Source organism: Haemaphysalis longicornis, unplaced genomic scaffold (genome assembly GCF_048455015.1).
Source record: "Haemaphysalis longicornis isolate Haplotype H1 unplaced genomic scaffold, Haemaphysalis longicornis Haplotype H1 scaffold_3, whole genome shotgun sequence".
Lineage (NCBI taxonomy): Eukaryota > Metazoa > Arthropoda > Arachnida > Ixodida > Ixodidae > Haemaphysalis > Haemaphysalis longicornis.
The window spans coordinates 51507514-51531443 of record NW_027526335.1 but is presented as its reverse complement, the minus strand read 5'-3'; the positions used below and the strand labels follow the sequence as shown (position 1 = coordinate 51531443).

At 45.6% G+C, this 23930-nt stretch overlaps 1 protein-coding gene across 1 annotated transcript in view; it reads right to left on the bottom strand.

The window, feature by feature from the left end:
* LOC144174452 (anoctamin-7-like) overlaps positions 1-23930 on the bottom strand; it is a 272760-nt gene that overhangs the window by 74666 nt on the left and 174164 nt on the right. Inside the window, exon 3 of the mRNA XM_077703171.1 lies at positions 6052-6139. Coding sequence (XP_077559297.1) covers positions 6052-6139 — 88 coding nt within the window. The remainder of the gene's footprint in view (positions 1-6051; positions 6140-23930) is intronic.

Here is a 23930-nt window from a genome sequence, read left to right as displayed (position 1 = left end):
CTGCTCAAGGAGGCCGCACTGCGGTGCTGGCGTCGATCAAAGGGGGGGGGGGGGTGGAAGCATGGGGTAAACAGGTGTGCAAGGGCCGGAAGGGGGGAGGGAGGGGGCCAACCCATTAGGGTAGTTAACGGTAGGGAAAATATGTAGAATAACACAGGCAAGTCAGTTGGTGACAACCTACGTCCCGATACAAAGGGAGGGTATCTAATAATCATCATCGGGAGCCGGGGAAGTGGTCGGAGTTCATTACGCAGGGACCGGACGCTTGTCGCGGTATTAGAAGTATGCGTTCGCTTTACTTGTCGTGGGCCGTTAAAATGGACTTTGCGTTTTGTGAGAGCCGAAAAATTTCGTGTGGAGGTTCATGCTGTTACTGTGTTCCTGCCTGGTGATCTGGATAGAGATGAAACGGCGACAAAGTGTCGTTATTTCGCTCTTTTTCTGAGCGGCTGCACGTAAGAGAAGCGCCCCATTCCCCCCCAAAAGTTAGCGAATTGAGCTTTTATTTACTGTACGTCCGCGTATGTAAAAAAAAGAAACATTTTCACACTGGTCTGGTGAATGCGTCGTGAAAGGAGATAAATAGCGCACCAGTGTGTGCGCAGACATTGTGGAGAGCAACGACTGCTGCAATTGTAAGATGCACGTTGTACTTTGTGGGTGCAGCAGCAGAAGAGATCCACTGTTTTTGGAGTGCCTCCTGCATTTTTTACTTGCAAAAAGAATAAGGCTTCGAGGACAGCGGGTTGCTCATAATGCCCAGAGAGTGAAGGTGAGGCCGAGCCAGTGAGAGCTGCTGTGGAGATGCCTTTTTTTGGGCACTGTCTTCTCTTTCTTTTTTCTTTTCCAAGTAGTGGGGGGGGGGGGGGGAAGGCGGGCGTATTGGTTGCTTTGTAATCGGCACATTGCCGCACTGTACAAGGAGCTCTTATAACCACTGCGTTTCGGTTTTTTGGACATTTGTTTATTTTTTATCACCCGGAAGACCTTTTGTTTCGGGGGTTAATAGGCGAGAAATAACCTCGCTATATAAAAATCCTTTCACCTTATGCCTGTAACTATGCGAACTATGTTAATAACATATGTAAAATAAATATGTAAAAATGAATATATACGCGTTGGCTGTCGATGAGGTTCTGTGAGCACACGCTTAAAAACAATGTACAAAGCAGAGAATTATTGAGAAAATGCTCCAGCTGCCGTTCCCATTCTAAACTTGAATTCTACAACCAACTTGTTTCGATCAGAAACGAGAGGCACTCACGAGAGTAATCTTGGTTTTATAGTGTTTAATAATGTTAAGGCTTTCAGCGTTTTGACAAACTGCACTCTGACACCGCACTCCACCTCAATGATGCGTCAAAGGAAATCATTGAAGAAGCTGAGTCTACTTTCCTTTTTCATCGCGTCGATATGTCTCTCCTGCTTTTCGCACGGGGTTCAGTCCTCGCAAAAGTTAGAAATTAGTTCCGCATGTCACTCACTATATCCACCTCACTGCATATTAAAAAAAATGCCTCGATCCTTGACGCCTAGGGTATGCAAGCACAGAGCATTTTCCCTAGCAGCGCACAGCACCGTTTCCAGAACAATGATGGCCGTGCTGTGAAATCTGTTTTCAAGTATGAGAGCTGCAGCTGGGCAAGGCTGTGAGGAGCGCGGTCGAAGGCCAGGAATGAATTTACACCATTTCGGAACCCAGTTTCCCCCAAAGTCTCCCTCGCGTGGAAACTTCTACGAAAATTTTCGGAATCAAACCCAGACATCAGCCGATTGTTTTGAGCGTGCGTTCTGCCTTTCAACAGATTCCACGTAAGAGATGAAATTATAAGACTTTCCTGCCAGCTTCGTTTTGTAGCAACAGTTGAAGGCACAATGAGCAACACCGCGTTTCTATCGAGAAAATGCCGCCAAAAGCGGGCGCAGTTTCTGCCGTGCGCGGCTGCACGAGCGGAGCAGCGGCGGCCGCCTGATGCCTTCTGATCTGCAGTGGCGCCCCTCGCGGTAGCCTTTGTCCCTAAAGTAAACTTCGACAGGTGTTTCATGACCAGAAAAGCATTGAATGACTCTTGCAATGCGGTTTAGAGGGTCATGAAGTGTCGTGTTTGACATGCAATCTCACCGGCTATTGGCACGAAAGGAAGTCCTGGACCATTAACATTATATGCGTGCACTGCTTAGCATATACAGGACTCAACGCTCCTTGAAAGAAGTGAGTCATAAAATTTTTTTGTTTTTGTTGAGATTCGTCTGTACTCTATTAGCAGTGGCAACTATTTCAGGGCGATTTCGTCAAGGTCGTGCCAGTGCCGTCCAAATAGTGTTTGATCACATGTGAAAAGTTTGTAAGCTTGGTAGCACTCAATTGCTCATTTGGCAGGGTTAAAAAAGTTCCCCATTAAAATTCATATATTTTTTCTGACACGAGTTATTAGCCTTGAATACGGGGTAAAAATATACTTGTAGATTATGAATTCACCTAATTTGTTGAGAACTTCCGGCATGTATGCGGGAGTTCTCGAATTTTATTACGTAATGACTAACGGAGTAGTTGCCAGGAAGTGAATGAATGAACCTTGAGTTCGAAAACACAAGCCCTTAGACGTTGAATTCCTGAAGCTGGTCTAAATTGGTAGGGAATCACCTTTTATACAAACTAGTTTGATAAAAAGCACACTCTTACGCTAGAAGAAGTGGACCGAGTTCCTGCCATTAACTATATCTCAATTTGCTATTGTAGAAAAGAAAATTTGTTTTCGTTAGAAATTATAGCGGAGCCTTCAACAAAAACAGACGTCTTAGAAATGTTATCGCATGTTATCAAATGATAATCGACTCATGAAAGTTGTCCATAAATAACAAGTTCTCCTGCAGGAGGAGTGGAGTTATAAAAAACTAGTAGATGCAGAAATAACTTGCTGACAACTAGTATAAGACTGTATTCTCATTCCCTATGTAAACAGGCCAAGAGTTTGCAAAAAAAAGTGTATATATAAGAGCACAGTAAGCAGTGACGTTGTTAGGACTAATTTTAGTTTACCTGAGCATCTCCGATACCAGGATGTTGCTTTGGCCACAACCGTAATTTTGGCAAGGTAATCAACTTCTGAGTATCTGCCTCCAAATACTTTAAATAAATACTCCTTAGCACTTGCTGAACATTTAAACCATATATGTTCCAGTTCACAAATTCTGAAGTTACATCTTGGTTAGCTAAGCTGTTAATCCGGTCGGCCGACAACATTCCACAGAAATTTGTTAGCTCATTACCACAGAATAGTTATTCACTGTTTTTAAACCCAGCTGATAATGGTGTCACTGTGAGCAATATTAGAAGCGGAACTGTACTGAGATGTCTACCTGACCTCTTGGCATCTCCATGCTGGGCGTCGCGCGCAACAAAAATCAATTAAGCCCTTTCTTGAGAAGTGGTGTTCATAAGCTCGCATCGTCAATAAACCACACGCCTGATGTCAAATATCAATGTGTTGCTTTATGGCTGCACGAAAAAAAATTCGCTGAGTAACAATGCCATTCCTAAGGTCCATTTTCGGCGTTGTTAATTTATGAAATGGAGTGCTAATTTTGCTGTCCGTCGATCACACTATTTAGCCTCTATCCTACTGACACACATAAAGAGATAAGCAAAAGTAGGTCAAATATATGTTAGCCGCTTTACCAAACTGCTCCATTTATTCGCTATTTTTTAATGCGACCAATTCTAAATTGTCTTTTGACCCGCCGCGGTGGCTCAGTGGCTAAGGCGTTGCGCTGCTGAGCACAAGGTCGCGGGTTCGATTCCCGGCCGCGGTGGCCGCTTTTCTGATGGAGGCGAAAAGCAAAAACGCCCGTGTGTACGAGATTTCGGCGCACGATAAAGATCCTCAGGTGGTCAAAATTAATCCGGAGCCCTCCACTACGGCGCGCCTCATCGCCTGCGTTGCGTCGGCGCGTTAAACCCTACAATCAAATCAAATCAATAAATTGTTTTTTGAATGTACGATTTTAAGTGCAGAGCACTTTATGGGCTTGCCTTGTCGTCGTAGCTCGCTACCGGTCGATGCGACTGCCGGAATCAGGCGGCGCAGCGAGATAATAACGGACTCAAGTAGAGCCTGATGTACCGTCGTCAGGGGGTCACGCTGAGGCTTCGAAAACCACGCGGTTTAAATAGTCATAACAGTTAGAACCTCGTGAACCGCTGGCGCTTGTCGTATACATCTTCCCATTGTTTAGCCCAAAGAAAACTGCCGGCGCATTTCAGGCAAACTGTGCATTTAAAGCGCAGCCCCCGCGTTAATTTAGTTAGGAACGCTTGTTGGTTCAGTTCAGTTTATAGTCAGCGCTCGTCCTGCCTAGTTCTTTTCTTTGTGGTCCTGCTTTAACGCGCTGTTTCAAATAACCATGACGCTCGTTGGGTTGGCTTTTACAATAGTAAGCGAAAAAAGCGGATGCGCAAGGAAAATTGGCGTGTTCGAAATGCCGCAGAAATCGCACAAGAAAAAAATGGCGCGTTCGAAATGCCGAGGAAACTATCCCGCCGCGCACGAAAAAAATGGCGTGTTAGAAATGCTGCAGAAAGGCTCCTGCTGCGCAAAAAAAAATAGCGCATTCGAAATGATGCACAAAGGCTCCAGCCGCGCAAGAAAAAATTAAAAGTTCCAAATGACGCAAAACAGCTCCAGCATACGAAATTAAAGCAAGCACCAAAAGAACAGAACTTCAGCTGTCGCTGTTTCAGGCAGGGGCGCGCGAGCACTACCAAGGCGGGAAATTTGAAATGCATTGGGTGGCAGCAGTGAGCGGATAACGGTGGTGCAGCCCATTATGGCGAATCACTCCTCTGAACTTCCGACATCTTTCAATTGAGTGGAACGGCTTTAATTTTTATTTAGCACATATCTTCGGCTAGGAATACTATTCTGTCCTTCATTTATGCACTGATTATAGGCGTTACAGGACGTTTATATAGTGTCGGACCTTTTTCTATATGACGCATTCTCACTTTTACAAACATTCCCTTCCTGCGAAAAAAACCTTAAAGGGACAAACAACCGATTTCGTGGAGTTCGTGCCCTCTAGCTCACATGAAAGCCATCGCTTTATATGGTGAGGCAACCAGGAGGGATTTCGAAGTAAATACGGGAAATAATTTTACTCGGGCGCTAAACTTTCTGAAGTCCGAAAGGTGGCGCCATAAAGTGTCTAAACGTGACGCTATCGTAAATATACGAACAGGTCCGTTGGCTTCAGTGCGTGACCGAAAAACCGCTTAAAGGAACAGAAAAACTACATTTACTATTGTTTTAGCTGTGGACAAGTTTTTGAGTACGTATTTTCATCTCACCTTAAGTTAAAAGTATGTTGTACGTGGCTTAGTGTCATGGTTACCACCATTGCTTATGGCGGCATACGCAAGGCTTGTCGATCAAAAAATTCCGCTTTCAAACGTCCAGCTAGACCCTTACGAAATAAATCGTTTCTGTTCAGGGTGTTTTAAGTGATGCCCTTTCATTTAGGGTACAGAGGATAAACTCTACAAAAAATCATTTTTTGATTGTTTTGACGGCCTCTCATCTTCTCGAACTGCAACTTTCCTCTCATGTTAGCTATCTAACGCCCAATAACACTAGCTGTCACCAGGATGTATCATGTTCTTTTGACGGATACAAGTACCGTGACGAAACGTTGGTACCATGCTGCCGTTTCTCCGGCTAAAAAGCTTTCTTTATTACATAGTCATGCTTCAGATCCTGATGGCAATGGGAACTGTGAGGATGCTCATTCATTACACACTACGAAATTTCGCAAGGTTGATCTGAGAAGCTTTAACGTGTTTTGCGAGAAAGCTCTGACCATGCTGGAAGCTAAATTAAGTTTGCAAAGCAGCTCTATTTATTTATTCACTGGAACGTACACGGGATGCAGAGTTGCTGAGAATACAAATACCCGTCCATCAGTAAGAACACATGAGCTAAAACACCAAGTACCTTCAGCTGCTTACGTTTTTAGTGTTGCAGTATACCGCTCAGAATGTTCGGAGAAACTTACAATTCACACCCATATCGAACATTGCTGCTACTTTCTCGTGTATCCATTGTTGCTCCTCGTCGTCGTCGTCGTTGTCTTCGATCAGCAACTGCACCGAAAACAATCAGAAGGTTACTCGCAGTGAATTGAGAAAAAACTTACAAAGTGCGCGATTAAGATCCATGCGGAAAAGTTATCCTAACCACAAGGAATAACAAGAGTCAGATGTATGACATGTATGACAAGAGACATGTCAAGACGAGAGATGACAAGAGATGACAAGACATGTATGACACGAGACATGTATGACAAGAGACATGTATGACAAGCGGCGGTGGTTCACGAGTTTCAAACGGCTATGACTTTACAAAACTTGGTTTTCGAAACCTCTGTGGAACGCCGGTAGGACGGGACGCCGCTACGAATGTACACCGTGGGGCTATACTTGGGTCCAACGAGCAAGCTACGACGACAAGGCGAGCCCCAAAGTACTCTGCACTTAAAACATTTTATTCAAAACTGAACTGCGGCTTTTCTGCTACAGAGCAAAAACCACCTCCCGTCACCTAAACCTTGCGGGGCGCTCACGCCACTTTCTCAGCAATATTTAACTCTCCGGGAGAAAAAAGCACCCGTACCAAGCCATTACTTGAATGAATTATTAGTGCGTACATGCCATCGAAATCAACAGGGCAGGAATGTAAAAATGGATGGAGACGCAGCTGCTAATTACCACGGACTCTCATACGAGTTACACAGAGGATTCCTAACCGGAAGCACTTCACAGACACGTCGCGTCTTCAGGGTAAAGACATTTCAGTTGAAACAGTATAGATACGACATTTCAAGTTTGAAATTGTTTACTCGGAATAAAACGGCTTGTGTAAGGAACGCTTGAACTCAGGCAGCCTGCAGTCGTTTTCGAATAAAGATCCGCACAAGTTTCATACTATCTGCCAAGACATGAGCGGTATTTCAGAAGTGAACATTCCAATAATACTGTTCAGCCTGCTGTGATTGCTGAGGAGTTGAAAAAGTCCTTAAAATATTATTTTCCCTACGTGAGTTCATTATTATTGGCCATTCGAAACTTAAACAAAAAGTTAAGCGCATACGCGGTATTTTTCTTCTGCATGAGCTCAGTGTAAGAAAACAAAACAGCATTATCAAATACAAAAACCTTTTCTGAGTAGATACGCAGCAGGGGGCCGAAAGCTTTTGCCCAGGACTTGCAAATTTGTCACTAGCATTTTAATGCTTGATGGTTGCCTTTCCGCACGGGTAATTACAATGTATAAAACCAGCTTAAAGCAAGAAAAACTTTCTAAAGACTGCAAAAAATCAATGGTGGGAAAGGCTTTATAGGATGGTGACGTTGAAGACTAATAAAACATTTTACAGTTATGGATGTTTTAGTCTTCAATACGTTCGCAGATTTCCTACATCATGGAGCAAGCGCCAAGTTAACTAGTTTGTAGCACGGGTTATATTAGTTCCTAACAGTGTTAGCGACCATTACATTGCGCAAAAAACACAGCACACACATGCACACCATAACAGTACAGCGCTCAAAGCACCACCTTTGAACCCGCGGAATACATTTCGTTTCTGCGTTGTAACAGCGACGATGGGAAGCAAATCGCAATTTTTCGTATCTGCAGTAAAATACCAAGAAATTGCCAAGCGCCTGCTCGTGAGCACGTGCCTTGCGACGGCCACCCTGCGTCCCCTGCACGTTTGTCAAGCCAAGCATCCACCCTTGAGATTGGCCCAGATTGGAAGAAAAAAAAACTCCAGCGTTCGCCGTAACCCTGGAAACACTTGCCTTGAACGAGAAAGACACGTCATAGCGTACGCCTCTCGAAGTTGTTGTACAATGATTATCACTCCTAAGAAAATGAAAGAAGCTCACACTTATAGCAAGTGATGGAGTAAGGGTCGTTGTGTGCAGCCAAGAAGAATATCGGCTGCAATCGTGGACCTGAACCTTCGGGATGGACGTGAAGGTTGCGTACAGTGTCGCTACATTCAACGTTAGTGGAGCTTCCTTCATGTTTTTCCCTTCAACTGACGACATCACACCGGAAACCAACACCACTTTGCGCGGCTGTTGACCTACCTGTGTTGGGAAGGATACGAGCAAGTGAACAAATAAGCCGACATTTTTAGGACGCAGCGCAGAGCTCTTACCTATTTTTTAAGGGCACAAATTTCGTTTATGGAGACTAGGTGACCTGCAGATGTATTTAGCAACAAATCGGCAGGTTCATTTCTGGTCAATATTTTGCATGGTGGTCTTCTTTGGGGGAATGTGACTATGGGCCTCGGACTGTTCGAATGTTCTTAAATCCAAGTGACTCATGACATCTGTTACTTCCAACCGTGCAAAAGTTTTAAATCATGATGAATTGCCATTCCCCCTCGATCCCAATTGCTGACAAATGTTGTTTGTTTTTTAATGAGCCCGCGATATCGGTGGCGCTAAGCGAACGACGGTACTATTTTCATAGCAAACGTGCCTCTTGCACATTTGTCGTTACTTACAATTTTATTAGTGAAAACATGTCCCCTGCAACCTGGCTAACTGAAATAACTAATGATCTTGCTTGGCGCATTTAGTATAGGACGCGATAGTTGCATCCCATATTCAAACATATCTAGGCGTTCAATGTTATCCCTCATGACGAATGAAGAGGTGCTTCCCGTTTGAACCCATTCACATTTCATCCTTCTCGTTTACTCCCGCCTGTTTAAACCGAGAGCAAAAAAACCTTCGCGTTTTATCATTTCGAAACCATGTAACCGTTTCCCCGGAATAACCTACCCAGTATCTACTGATGTCTAGATGTTGTAATTAACTTTCGCGATTTCTGTGAGTCTTGAAACACGTGCAGCCCATGTGTGTTCAACTTCGAGGGAAGCAGATCAGTAGCATTTCGGCGGCGCTCTTTCTGATGGTTCGGAGTGGGGCGTTTACCATGGATATTTTTTTAGGGGAGAAGCCTCTTAGGGGCTCGGGCTGTCAGCGTCTCCTGTCGTCGTCGATGTCGGCATCTAATGTTGTGACATACTAATGAAACACCCGGACACTCGCTTTACAACGCCTCGCGCTACAACGTAACGTGTGCCTCCCAAATTTTTAATAATATAGCAGGAGCGACGACCGACCGGCATGCCAGCGCCTTATCACGGTGTTCAGTGGCCAAACAGGTGAGAGCACGCGCATGCGCATAAAACTTTCTGTTGTGTGATTGTCGTCTGCTCCGCTGTTCTCCTCAGTACAACACACCCCCTGTTTTTTGTTATCTTGCAATGTCGTTTCGCTACCGCAAAAGGTAGCTAAGCACAGTGGACACAAGTTCTTATTCTTATCAGATTTGTTATTCATCACATTATATTGCGCAGCGGCCTAAGGCCATTCCGGCCATAAAACCGGTCCTGTTCTACTTTTATCTTTTCCGTGACATTCCTTTTTCCTTTCCTTTTTATCTTTTCCTTGACTTTTCCGTGACAAAAAAATCACACGCACATTTGATATGCGCATGCGCATCAAATAACCACGGTTTCTCCTGAACAAAGTTATTCACATGCAGTGGGAGGGGGTGTAGCGTTCTCAAGGAAACAGCGTCAACACTCATACAGCCGATAGCCCTATGCGCGTGCGCGCACTCTCACCTATTTCTATGATGAACACCGTGATAAGGCACTGATAATCCGATCGGTCGTCGCTCCCCCTATATTATTAAAAATTTGGGAGGCTGTACTGTAAGGGTCTCTGGATAAAACCAGTTCAAAATTAACTAAAATGGTTTAAATTTATGTACCGCTTCCTGTCCGCTTCACCAATCGTCAAGCACAAGCAGAAGCTGTGTGTAGACGGGCTGTAACTTGTGTTACACTCAAGTACATACCGGATCGGAGGTGGTCGATCCAAGCAAAGAAATGTATACTTACCTGGTGCTGGGGACTCATTGGACTCATTTTTTTATAGCACGCGTGGGGAAACTGCCGCGCCATTTCACCCGTCAGCTCGCCACGAAATTTGGGTCGTTCTTTTGGGCGGGCAAGACAGAAACAGTGTCGCGTGCGCTGTTGGGACTGCCCAAGTCAATGCATGGTTTCAGCCTGCCTTGCTTCCAAACCATGTGTAGCATGCTGGCCGTACTTGCAGTGTTCGACCTTGTAGACTCAACTGATTAACCAGGGAGAGCGATGCTGCAGTACTTTCTGAGAACCTCCCGCTCAATGCTTTATGACGAACGCATTGCCGGACCCTCTGCCGAGCAGCCATTGCCATTTTATGCGCATATTGTCAAAACATTGCGAAAAGTGCAGTCTACCTTGCCAAGCCTAACTTTCCAGTAAAGTACGGTAAGCGAATTGTGCGAAAAATTACCAATAAACCATTTAGATAATCAACAGATAGCAAGATCAGGCGACATCCGTTGGGATCAGCTGACTTCGGCGGCACTTCCGTCTGATGTTCGGGATTCCGGATGGTTGCGTGGCTGGAAAGTTCTTCTGACGTGTAACCGTCTGGCGAGATTCGGCGTTGTGCGTTCCTCACGGTGCCCGCAGTGCGGGCACATTGAAACATTGGAACCTGCCTTGTTTCAGTGTCGTGGAGCGATAACGTTTTGGACTGTGTTAAGCAGTTTGTTTAGTCTCCCACTTATAATGAGCACACGTCCGAATAACGTGTTGGTGAACTTCCTGATGTGTGCTGGTGCTCTTGTATTGTGGCGAAATTGTGGTGCCGCGTGTCTTCGCACCCGGCCGCAAAGGCCGATGTTTCCACTGCTGTGGCCTGTGCGATCGATTTTTCCGAGTCACTTAATAAATGAACGAATGAATGAAACCACGTTTATTCCACATTATAATGTGGCGAGAGCACTGCGGTGGAAAGGACTACGGTGTTATAGAAGAGGGAAAGGGTTGGGCTGCCTCCGTTTTTTTTTACCGGACGCATTGGAGGCAGCTAAGTGGGGCCGCTTGAATCTTGTGGCTGTCGAGGAGGCGATCACCAACCGGTGGCGCCGCCGGGTCTTGAAGAAACAGGAGGAGTGCTCGCCAGAGCTCGGTGGCTTGATCCGGAGGCTTGGGCTCCGGACAGGCCCATGTCCGGAAAGAAGAAGGCCAGGGTCCCCGTTTTATGGTGGCCAGGGCACGAAGCCTAGCTGGAATGTAGAGGGGGCACTCCCAACACAGGTGGTCGAGATCAGAGCGGCAGTTGCACGTGGAGCAGGTGCCAGTTACAGGCGGTGGTGTGTCACCTCTGTGGAAACGGTTCAGCAAAAAAGGAGTAAGGAGTGTGCCTGTCTGAATTCTTCGAAGCAGGACAGATTCTCGCCGTGTGAATATCTTCGAGGGGAGCGTTGGTATCAAAAGTGGATTGCCAACTGCTGTGAGGTAGGCTGCACGTTGTTGTTTTGTCAAATACTTGTCTGCCATTGGATCTGCTAGCTCACGTGGGGTAGCTAGGAGAGTTAAAGGAGTACCTGAGGCTCTGGCTAGCGCGGTGTAAAGGTGAGCGCGCGCTAATCTACGAGCCTTCTCGTTTCCGGGGATACCACAATGCGCGGGGACCCAGAGGATGGCAACATCGTGACCGCGTTCACGGAGTAGGCACGCCTGGTGTCGGATCTTCTGCAGCACATGATCTGTGTAAAGAACATTAGCGCATGCTCAATGGGCAGCCTGAGATTCAGTGTACACACGTTGGTGAACGGGGTCAGGTTCAGATGAAGTTTCGAGGGCCCACTCCAAATAATCTAGGATGACCATTAACTCTGCGCGGGTACTGTACATCGCCTCTGTTTAAACATCATGGCGTCGGTTCTGGCACCCATTTGTCTGGTCGTACCACGCATTGGCATAGCAAATGTTGCTGGTACCATCTACCGGAAGTGCAGCGTCCGCGTATACGATACGTTCAGTCAAGGGGAGGGAGCTTGTAGCTTTAGCATGCCTCTTGGCGTAGGCAAGGCGCCGCACTCGATGAGTGGCGCCTCTAGGGGAAGACGCCTTCCTGTTACGCTGGTCCACGCACTTCACAGTGGCCAGGAACAACATCCTGAGCATCAGTATTGTACTGTATTGAGTTTCAGCTAGTTTTTGAACTCTATCTGTGAACACTTGTGAACTTTTTGTGGATTGATTTTGGAGTAGCTTTTTTCACAATCACAGAAATTTGTTGTGCAAAGTGTTGACGGCCCGGAAAACTTGGAAACTGGTTGGGCTTTTCTGTTTTCAGGGCAGCGCTGTTACCACAAGTCACTGCGCGCTGATATATTGTTTCATTATAAATTCTCTTTTCAGACCGAGGAGGAGCCTCCAGGGGAAGCGCTGGCATTGCACTTCGCTCGCGTTGACCCCTGACACTACCCCAAACTGGGGCAGATGGGGAATGCACATTGCTTAAATCCGGTTTAACGCAAGAAAGGGCGCCGCCACCTCAGGAAGCGCGCAATTGCTCCTCTCACCGGCGCTTCGCCGGCGCCCAATCAGCGCGTGCTGTGTGGCAAAAGAGACCTACAATCTTCGAATACACTGATAGACTGCATGCTTCGCCCCTCCCTAAGCTTCACGTAGTGGAGATTGCCCGGGATGATTTTTTTTAGTGCGCGAGTACTTTGGCAGCTATACTGGGGTTTGGCGGTGGCGGTAGTGATGGCAACGACGTCGGCGTCGTCAGCTAGCGAGCGAACGCTGGAAGAAAACGGCGGAGGAAAACGTGGCGTAAGTGTGCGCGGGAGGGCAGTATGCTGAGCTTGCGCGAGACGCTCATCGGAGCCACTGGCGAAATTGTGAAGGGGAGTGCGGCACGTGCTGCAATGGCGCCATCTTTCTCACTGCCTCCCCCTCACACTTTCGGCAGACGCTACTACCACTGGTCGGCGACTTTGTCTCATTTCGATTTCGAAAATTGGGGCTATTCTTGCGGCACGGTGCTCCGGCCTGGACCTCCTTTCTCTTTCCCTCAGCGTTGCTTTCTTTCCACACCATCCATGCTTCTGCGCCTCCTGACGCATTCGCAATAGAACACCGGCGCCGATTTTTTTTTTTCGTCGGCGGGCCACTGCGGTGCGGGCGCGGGCGAGCTGGCTTGTGGAGGGTCGCATGAGTTTCCTAAGCGTCTACGCGGGCTGAAAGTTTCGTTGCCTCATAAAATATATTCGAATGCATTCTAAACGTAGGACCGCGGAGGAAGGAGCGTCACCAGTGCTGCGCAGCTCTGTGGTACAGCAACACAGAGAAAAACAGCTGGGCTAAGTTTTTCGTCTGCCCCAGAGATGACAAAGGTAAGCAAATTAGCTTTGTAGAAGTTATAGTAAAGTAAAAGAATGCCGACCGATGGAACTATTGTTTTCAAAATACCTCGCGCATATAACGTCAAGTTAATGAGACATGACAGTTGTCCGGAGTGGAAACTACTATGCAAATTTATCCCAGCTATTGCAGGTGCGGGGTTTAATTAAAAGTTTGCGAACCTTCAGTGCGCACACTGTTCGTCGTAAGGTAAATTTGCGGTGGCGTTGTTGTTTCATGATTGCCTTATTAACTGCTTAAACGTCGATTAACGTTTCTTATCAATGTATTTTATTTGTTTCGTAAAGCATGCTTAAGGCTTGGTTAGGGGCCCAAGTCGAGGACGCTTTGAGACTTCATTGGATGTTTCCTCAGATGACTCTGCTCAACCCCTCCAAAGTCATCACGCCGCACCTGCTTACAAAGAAGGCAAGCTCAAGTGTACGCGCTTCTTGCCATTCAGTGCGTACCTACTACCACGGCGATTGGTGGCGTGGAGGTCATGTGCCCTAACCGATTTTTCCTACGCCATCTTGCTCTAAAACGTATATTTGTGGTGAAGTGCTGCCGGGCAATACTAAAAAACAAAAATAAAAGTTACAATAAAAGTGAGCGCACCTTCACTACGCACACTCTTCCCAGTTGGGTGAATTTGAGGCGGCATTGTCGTTTCATGATTGCCTTATTAACTTCTTAAACGACGATTAATGTTTCTTATCAATGTATTACTTTGTTTTGTGCAGCATGTTTAAAGCTTCGTTAGGGCTCCAAGTCAAGGACGGTTTGTTAGTTCATTGGACGTTTCCTTCATTAACACTGCTCAACCTCTCCAAAGTCATCTTGCCGCACCTTCTTACAAAGAAGGCAAGCTCAAGTGTACGCGCTTTTTGGTATTCACTGCGTACCTACTACCACGACAATTGGTGGCGTGGAGGGGATGCGACCTAACCAATTTTTCCTACACCATCTTGCTCCAAAACGTATATTTGTGGCGAAACTGCTGCAGAGAAATGCTTGAAAGTGAAAAAAAAAACAAAAATTTACAATAAAAGTGAGTGCACCTTCGGTGCGCACACTCTTTCTCGTGGGGTGAATTTGTGGCGGCATTGTCGTTTCATGATTGCCTTATTAATGTTTCTTATCAATGTATTTTTGTTTTGTGCAGCATGTTTAATGCTTGGTTAGGCCACAATTCGAGGATGGTTTGAGTCTTCATTAGACGTTTACGCCGGTGATTCTGCTAAACCGCTCGAATGTCATCACGCCGCACCTGCTTACAAAGAAGCGAGCTGAAGTGCATGTGCTTCTTGCTGTTCACTGCGTACCTATTACAACGGCGATTGGTTGCGTGGAGGTGATGCGCCCTAAGTAATTTTTCTTTCGTCATCTCACTCCAAACGTATATTTGTGGCGAAACTGCGGCCGAGCAATGCCTAAAAGTGAAAAAAATATGTTACAATAAAAGTGAGTGCTACTTTGGTGCGAACACTCTTCCTTGTGGAGTGAATTTGTGGCGGCATTGTCGTTTCATGATTGCCTTATTAACTGCATAAACATTGATCAAAGTTTCTTATCAATGTATTTTTTGTTTCATGCAGCATGTTTAATGCTTGGTTAGGGACCCAAGTCGAAGATGGTTTGAGTCATCATTGGACGTTTCCTCTGGTGATTCTGCTGAACCCCTCGAATGTCATCACGCCGCACGTGCTCACAAAGAAAGCAAGCTCAACTTTACGCGCTTCTTGCCATTCACCGCGTACCTACTACCACGGCGATTGGTGGCGTGGAGGGGATGCGCCCTAAGTAATTTTTCTTTCGTCATCTCACCGCGAGACGTATATTTGTGGTGAAACTGCGGCCGAGCAATGCCTAAAAGTGAAAAAGGTATGTTACAATAAAAGTGAGTGCCACTTTGGTGCGCACACTCTTCCTTGTGGAGTGAATTTGTGGCGGCATTGTCTTTGCATGATTGCCTTATTAACTGCATAAACATTGATTAAAGTTTCTTATCAATGTATTTTTTGTTTCATGCAGCATGTTTAATGCTTGGTTAGGGACCCAAGTCGAGGATGGTTTGAGTCATCATTGGACGTTTCCTCTGGTGATTCTGCTGAACCCCTCCAATGTCATCACGCCGCACGTGCTCACTAAGAAGGCAAGCTCAACTTTACGCGCTTCTTGCCATTGACCGCGTACCTACTACCACGGCGATTGGTGGCGTGGAGGTGATTCGCCCTAAGTAATTTTTCTTTCGCCATCTCACTCCAAACGTATATTTGTGGTGAAACTGCGGCTGAGCAATGCCTAAAAGTGAAAAAAATATGTTAGAATAAAAGTGAGTGCCACTTTGCTGCGCACACTCTTCCTTGTGGAGTGAATTTGTGGCGGCATTGTCGTTTCATGATTGACTTATTAACTGCATAAACATTGATTAAAGTTTCTTATCAATGTATTTTTTGTTTCATGCAGCATGTTTAATGCTTGGTTAGGGACCCAAGTCGAGGATGGTTTGAGTCATCATTCGACCTTTCCTCTGGTGATTCTGCTGAACCCCTCGAATGTCATCACGCCGCACCTGCTCACAAAGAAGGCAAGCTCAACTTTACGCGCTTGTTGCCATTCACCGCGTACCTACTGCCACGGCGATTGGTGGCGTGGAGGGGATGCGCCCTAAGTAATTTTTCTTTCGTCATCTCACTGCGAGACGTATATTTGTGGTGAAACTGCGGCCGAGCAATGCCTAAAAGTGAAAAAAGTATGTTACAATAAAAGTGAGTGCCACTTTCGTGCGCACACTCTTCCATGTGGAGTGAATTTGTGGCGGCATTGTCGTTTCATGATTGCCTTATTAACTGCATAAACATTGATTAAAGGTTCTTATCAATGTATTTTTTTTTCATGCAGCATGTTTAATGCTTGGTTAGGGACCCAAGTCGAGGATGGTTTGAATCACCATTGGACGTTTCCTCTGGTGATTCTGCTGAACCCCTCCAATGTCATAACGCCGCACCTGCTCTCTAAGAAGGCAAGCTTAACTTTACGAGCTTCTTGCCATTCACCGCGTACCTACTACCACGGCGATTGGTGGCGCGGAGGTGGTCCGCCCTAAGTAATTTTTCTTTCGTCATCTCACTGCGAGACGTATATTTGTGGTGAAACTGCGGCCGAGCAATGCCTAAAAGTAAAAAATATATGTTTCAAGAAAAGTGAGTGCCAGTTTGGTGCGCACACTCTTCCTTGTGGTGTGAATTTGTGGCGGCATTGTCGTTTTATGATTGCCTTATTAACTGCATAAACATTGATTAAAATTTCTTATCAATGTATTTTTTGTTTCATGCAGCATGTTTAATGCTTGGTTAGGGACTCAAGTCGAGGATGGTTTGAGTCATCATTGGAAGTTTCCTCTGGTGATTCTGCTGAACCCCTCGAATGTCATCACGCCGCACGTGCTCACAAAGAAGGCAAGCTCAACTTTACGCGCTTGTTGCCATTCACCGCGTACCTACTACCACGGCGATTGGTGGCGTGGAGGTGATGCGCCCTAAGTAATTTTTCTTTCGTCATCTCACTGCGAGACGTATATTTGTGGTGAAACTGCGGCCGAGCAATGCCTAAAAGTGAAAAAAATATGTTACAATAAAAGTGAGTGCCACTTCGGTGCGCACACTCTTCCTTGTGGAGTGAATTTGTGGCGGCATTGTCGTTTCATGATTGCCTTATTAACTGCATAAACATTGATTAAAGTTTCTTATCAATGTATTTTTTGTTTCATGAAGCATGTTTAATGCTTGGTTAGGGACCCAAGTCGAGGATGGTTTGAGTCATCATTGGACGTTTCCTCTGGTGATTCTGCTGAACCCCTCGAATGTCATCACGCCGCACCTGCTCACAAAGAAGGCAAGCTCAACTGTACGCGCTTCTTGCCATTCACCTCGTACCTACTACCACGGCGATTGGTGGCGTGGAGGTGATTCGCCCTAAGTAATTTTTCTTTCGCCATCTCACTCCAAACGTATATTTGTGGTGAAACTGCGGCCGAGCAATGCCTAAAAGTGAAAAAAATATGTTAGAAGAAAAGTGAGTGCCACTTTGGTGCGCACACTCTTCCTTGTGGAGTGAATTTGTGGCGGCATTGTCGTTTCATGATTGCCTTATTACCTGCATAAACATTGATTAAAGTTTCTTATCAATGTATTTTTTTGTTTCATGCAGCATGTTTAATGCTTGGTTAGGAACCCAAGTCGAGAATGGTTTGAGTCATCGTTGGATGTTTCCTCTGGTGATTCTGCTGAACCCCTCGAATGTCATCACGCCGCACCTGCTCACAAAGAAGGCAAGCTCAACTTTACGCGCTTCTTGCCATTCACCGCGTACCTACTGCCACGGCGATTGGTGGCGTGGAGGTGATGCGCCCTAAGTAATTTTTCTTTCGTCATCTCACTGCGAGACGTATATTTGTGGTGAAACTGCGGACGAGCAATGCCTAACAGTGAAAAAAGTATGTTACAATAAAAGTGAGTGCCACTTTGGTGCGCACACTCTTCCATGTGGAGTGAATTTGTGGCGGCATTGTCGTTTCATGATTGCCTTATTAACTGCATAAACATTGATTAAAGTTTCTTATCAATGTATTTTTTGTTTCATGCAGCATGTTTAATGCTTGGTTAGGGACCCAAGTCGAGGATGGTTTGAGTCATCACTGGACGTTTCCTCTGGTGATTCTGCTGAACCCCTCCAATGTCATAACGCCGCACCTGCACTCTAAGAAGGCAAGCTCAACTTTACGAGCTTCTTGCCATTCACGGCGTACCTACTACCACGGCGATTGGTGGCGCGGAGGTGGTCCGCCCTAAGTAATTTTTCTTCTCGTCATCTCACTGCGAGACGTATATTTGTGGTGAAACTGCGGCCGAGCAATGCCTAAAAGTGAAAAAAATGTTACAATAAGAGTGAGTGCCACTTTGGTGCGCACACTCTTCCTTGTGGAGTGAATTTTTGGCGGCATTGTCGTTTTATGATTGACTTATTAACTGCATAAACATTGATTAAAATTTCTTATCAATGTATTTTTTGTTTCATGCAGCATGTTTAATGCTTGGTTAGGGACCCAAGTCGAGGATGGTTTGAGTCGTCATTGGACGTTTCCTCTGGTGATTCTGCTGAACCCCTCGAATGTGATCACGCCGCACGTGCTAACAAAGAAGGCAAGCTCAACTTTACGCGCTTGTTGCAATTCACCGCGTACCTACTACCACGGCGATTGGTGGCGTGGAGGTGATGCGCCCTAAGTAATTTTTTCTTTCGTCATCTCACTGCGAGACGTATATTTGTGGTGAAACTGCGGCCGAGCAATGCCTAAAAGTGAAAAAAATATGTTACAATAAAAGTGAGTGCCACTTCGGTGCGCACACTCTTCCTTGTGGAGTGAATTTGTGGCGACATTGTCGTTTCATGATTGCCTTATTAACTGCATAAACATTGATTAAAGTTTCTTATCAATGTATTTTTTGTTTCATGCAGCATGTTTAATGCTTGGTTAGGGACCCAAGTCGAGGATGGTTTGAGTCATCATTGGACGTTTCCTCTGGTGATTCTGCTGAACCCCTCGAATGTCATCACGCCGCGCCTGCTCTCTAAGAAGGCAAGCTTAACTTTACGAGCTTCTTGCCATTCACCGCGTACCTACTGCCACGGCGATTGGTGGCGTGGAGGTGATTCGCCCTAAGTAATTTTTCTTTCGCCATCTCACTCCAAACGTATATTTGTGGTGAAACTGCGGCCGAGCAATGCCTAAAAGTGAAAAAAATATGTTAGAAGAAAAGTGAGTGCCACTTTGGTGCGCACACTCTTCCTTGTGGAGTGAATTTGTGGCGGCATTGTCGTTTCATGATTGCCTTATTACCTGCATAAACATTGATTAAAGTTTCTTATCAATGTATTTTTTTGTTTCATGCAGCATGTTTAATGCTTGGTTAGGAACCCAAGTCGAGAATGGTTTGAGTCATCGTTGGATGTTTCCTCTGGTGATTCTGCTGAACCCCTCGAATGTCATCACGCCGCACCTGCTCACAAAGAAGGCAAGCTCAACTTTACGCGCTTCTTGCCATTCACCGCGTACCTACTGCCACGGCGATTGGTGGCGTGGAGGTGATGCGCCCTAAGTAATTTTTCTTTCGTCATCTGACTGCGAGACGTATATTTGTGGTGAAACTGCGGACGAGCAATGCCTAACAGTGAAAAAAGTATGTTACAATAAAAGTGAGTGCCACTTTGGTGCGCCCACTCTTCCATGTGGAGTGAATTTGTGGCGGCATTGTCGTTTCATGATTGCCTTATTAACTGCATAAACATTGATTAAAGTTTCTTATCAATGTATTTTTTGTTTCATGCAGCATGTTTAATGCTTGGTTAGGGACCCAAGTCGAGGATGGTTTGAGTCATCACTGGACGTTTCCTCTGGTGATTCTGCTGAACCCCTCCAATGTCATAACGCCGCACCTGCTCTCTAAGAAGGCAAGCTCAACTTTACGAGCTTCTTGCCATTCACGGCGTACCTACTACCACGGCGATTGGTGGCGCGGAGGTGGTCCGCCCTAAGTAATTTTTCTTCTCGTCATCTCACTGCGAGACGTATATTTGTGGTGAAACTGCGGCCGAGCAATGCCTAAAAGTGAAAAAAATATGTTACAATAAGAGTGAGTTCCACTTTGGTGCGCACACTCTTCCTTGTGGAGTGAATTTTTGGCGGCATTGTCGTTTTATGATTGACTTATTAACTGCATAAACATTGATTAAAATTTCTTATCAATGTATTTTTTGTTTCATGCAGCATGTTTAATGCTTGGTTAGGGACCCAAGTCGAGGATGGTTTGAGTCATCATTGGACGTTTCCTCTGGTGATTCTGCTGAACCCCTCGAATGTGATCACGCCGCACGTGCTAACAAAGAAGGCAAGCTCAACTTTACGCGCTTGTTGCAATTCACCGCGTACCTACTACCACGGCGATTGGTGGCGTGGAGGTGATGCGCCCTAAGTAATTTTTCTTTCGTCATCTCACTGCGAGACGTATATTTGTGGTGAAACTGCGGCCGAGCAATGCCTAAAAGTGAAAAAAATATGTTACAATAAAAGTGAGTGCCACTTCGGTGCGCACACTCTTCCTTGTGGAGTGAATTTGTGGCGACATTGTCGTTTCATGATTGCCTTATTAACTGCATAAACATTGATTAAAGTTTCTTATCAATGTATTTTTTGTTTCATGCAGCATGTTTAATGCTTGGTTAGGGACCCAAGTCGAGGATGGTTTGAGTCATCATTGGACGTTTCCTCTGGTGATTCTGCTGAACCCCTCGAATGTCATCACGCCGCGCCTGCTCACAAAGAAGGCAAGCTCAACTGTACGCGCTTCTTGCCATTCACCTCGTACCTACTACCACGGCGATTGGTGGCGTGGAGGTGATTCGCCCTAAGTCATTTTTCTTTCGCCATCTCACTCCAAACGTATATTTGTGGTGAAACTGCGGCCGAGCAAAGCCTAAAAGTGAAAAAAAAATATGTTAGAATAAAAGTGAGTGCCACTTTGGTGCGCACACTCTTCCTTGTGGAGTGAATTTGTGGCGGCATTGTCGTTTCATGATTGCGTTATTAACTGCATAAACATTGATTAAAGTTTCTTATCAATGTATTTTTGTTTCATGCAGCATGTTTAATGCTTGGTCAGGGACCCAAGTCGAGGATGGTTTGAGTCATCATTGGACGTTTCCTCTGTTGATTCTGCTGAACCCCTCGAATGTCATCACGCAGCACCTGCTCACAAAGAAGGCAAGCTCAACTGTACGCGCTTCTTGCCATTCACCTCGTACCTACTACCACGGCGATTGGTGGCGTGGAGGTGATTCGCCCTAAATAATTTTTCTTTCGCCATCTCACTCCAAACGTATATTTGTGGTGAAACTGCGGCCGAGCAATGCCTAAAAGTGAAAAAAGTATGTTACAATAAAAGTGAGTGCCACTTTGGGGCGCACACTCTTCCATGTGGAGTGAATTTGTGGCGGCATTGTCGTTTCATGATTGCCTTATTAACTGCATAAACATTGATTAAAGTTTCTGATCAATGTATTTTTTGTTTCATGCAGCATGTTTAATGCTTGGTTAGGGACCCAAGTCGAGGATGGTTTGAGTCATCATTAGACGTTTCCTCTGGTGATTCTGCTGAACCCCTCGAATGTCATCACGCCGCACCTGCTCACAAAGAAGGCAAGCTCAACTGTACGCGCTTCTTGCCGTTCACCTCGTACCTACTACCACGGCGATTGGTGGCGTGGAGGTAATTCGCCCTAAGTAATTTTTCTTTCGCCATCTCACTCCAAACGTAGATTTGTGGTGAAACTGCGGCCGAGCAATGCCTAAAAGTGAAAAAAGTATGTTACAATAAAAGTGAGTGCCACTTTGGTGCGCACACTCTTCCATGTGGAGTGAATTTGTGGCGGCATTGTCGTTTCATGATTGCCTTATTAACTGCATAAACATTGATTAAAGGTTCTTATCAATGTATTTTTTTTTCAAGCAGCATGTTTAATGCTTGGTTAGGGACCCAAGTCGAGGATGGTTTGAATCATCATTGGACGTTTCCTCTGGTGATTCTGCTGAACCCCTCCAATGTCATAACGCCGCACCTGCTCTCTAAGAAGGCAAGCTTAACTTTACGAGCTTCTTGCCATTCACCGCGTACCTACTACCACGGCGATTGGTGGCGCGGAGGTGGTCCGCCCTAAGTAATTTTTCTTTCGTCATCTCACTGCGAGACGTATATTTGTGGTGAAACTGCGGCCGAGCAATGCCTAAAAGTAAAAAATATATGTTTCAATAAAAGTGAGTGCCAGTTTGGTGCGCACACTCTTCCTTGTGGTGTGAATTTGTGGCGGCATTGTCGTTTTATGATTGCTTTATTAACTGCATAAACATTGATTAAAATTTCTTATCAATGTATTGTTTGTTTCATGCAGCATGTTTAATGCTTGGTTAGGGACCCAAGTCGAGGATGGTTTGAGTCATCATTGGAAGTTTCCTCTGGTGATTCTGCTGAACCCCTCGAATGTCATCACGCCGCACGTGCTCACAAAGAAGGCAAGCTCAACTTTACGCGCTTGTTGCCATTCACCGCGTACCTACTACCACGGCGATTGGTGGCGTGGAGGTGATGCGCCCTAAGTAATTTTTATTTCGTCATCTCACTGCGAGACGTATATTTGTGGTGAAACTGCGGCCGAGCAATGCCTAAAAGTGAAAAAAGTATGTTACAATAAAAGTGAGTGCCACTTTGGTGCGCACACTCTTCCATGTGGAGTGAATTTGTGGCGGCCTTGTCGTTTCATGATTGCCTTATTAACTGCATAAACATTGATTAAAGGTTCTTATCAATGTATTTTTTTTTTCATGCAGCATGTTTAATGCTTGGTTAGGGACCCAAGTCGAGGATGGTTTGAATCATCATTGGACGTTTCCTCTGGTGATTCTGCTGAACCCCTCCAATGTCATAACGCCGCACCTGCTCTCTAAGAAGGCAAGCTTAACTTTACGAGCTTCTTGCCATTCACCGCGTACCTACTACCACGGCGATTGGTGGAGCGGAGGTGGTCCGCCCTAAGTAATTTTTCTTTCGTCATCTCACTGCGAGACGTATATTTGTGGTGAAACTGCGGCCGAGCAATGCCTAAAAGTAAAAAATATATGTTTCAATAAAAGTGAGTGCCAGTTTGGTGCGCACACTCTTCCTTGTGGTGTGAATTTGTGGCGGCATTGTCGTTTTATGATTGCCTTATTAACTGCATAAACATTGATTAAAATTTCTTATCAATGTATTTTTTGTTTCATGCAGCATGTTTAATGCTTGGTTAGGGACCCAAGTCGAGGATGGTTTGAGTCATCATTGGAAGTTTCCTCTGGTGATTCTGCTGAACCCCTTGAATGTCATCACGCCGCACGTGCTCACAAAGAAGGCAAGCTAACTTTACGCGCTTGTTGCCATTCACCGCGTACCTACTACCACGGCGATTGGTGGCGTGGAGGTGATGCACCCTAAGTAATTTTTCTTTCGTCATCTCACTGCGAGACGTATATTTGTGGTGAAACTGCGGCCGAGCAATGCCTAAAAGTGAAAAAAATATGTTACAATAAAAGTGAGTGCCACTTCGGTGCGCACACTCTTCCTTGTGGAGTGAATTTGTGGCGCCATTGTCGTTTCATGATTGCCTTATTAACTGCATAAACATTGATTAAAGTTTCTTATCAATGTATTTTTTGTTTCATGAAGCATGTTTAATGCTTGGTTAGGGACCCAAGTCGAGGATGGTTTGAGTCATCATTGGACGTTTCCTCTGGTGATTCTGCTGAACCCCTCGAATGTCATCACGCCGCACCTGCTCACAAAGAAGGCAAGCTCAACTGTACGCGCTTCTTGCCATTCACCTCGTACCTACTACCACGGCGATTGGTGGCGTGGAGGTGATTCGCCCTAAGTAATTTTTCTTTCGCCATCTCACTCCAAACGTATATTTGTGGTGAAACTGCGGCCGAGCAATGCCTAAAAGTG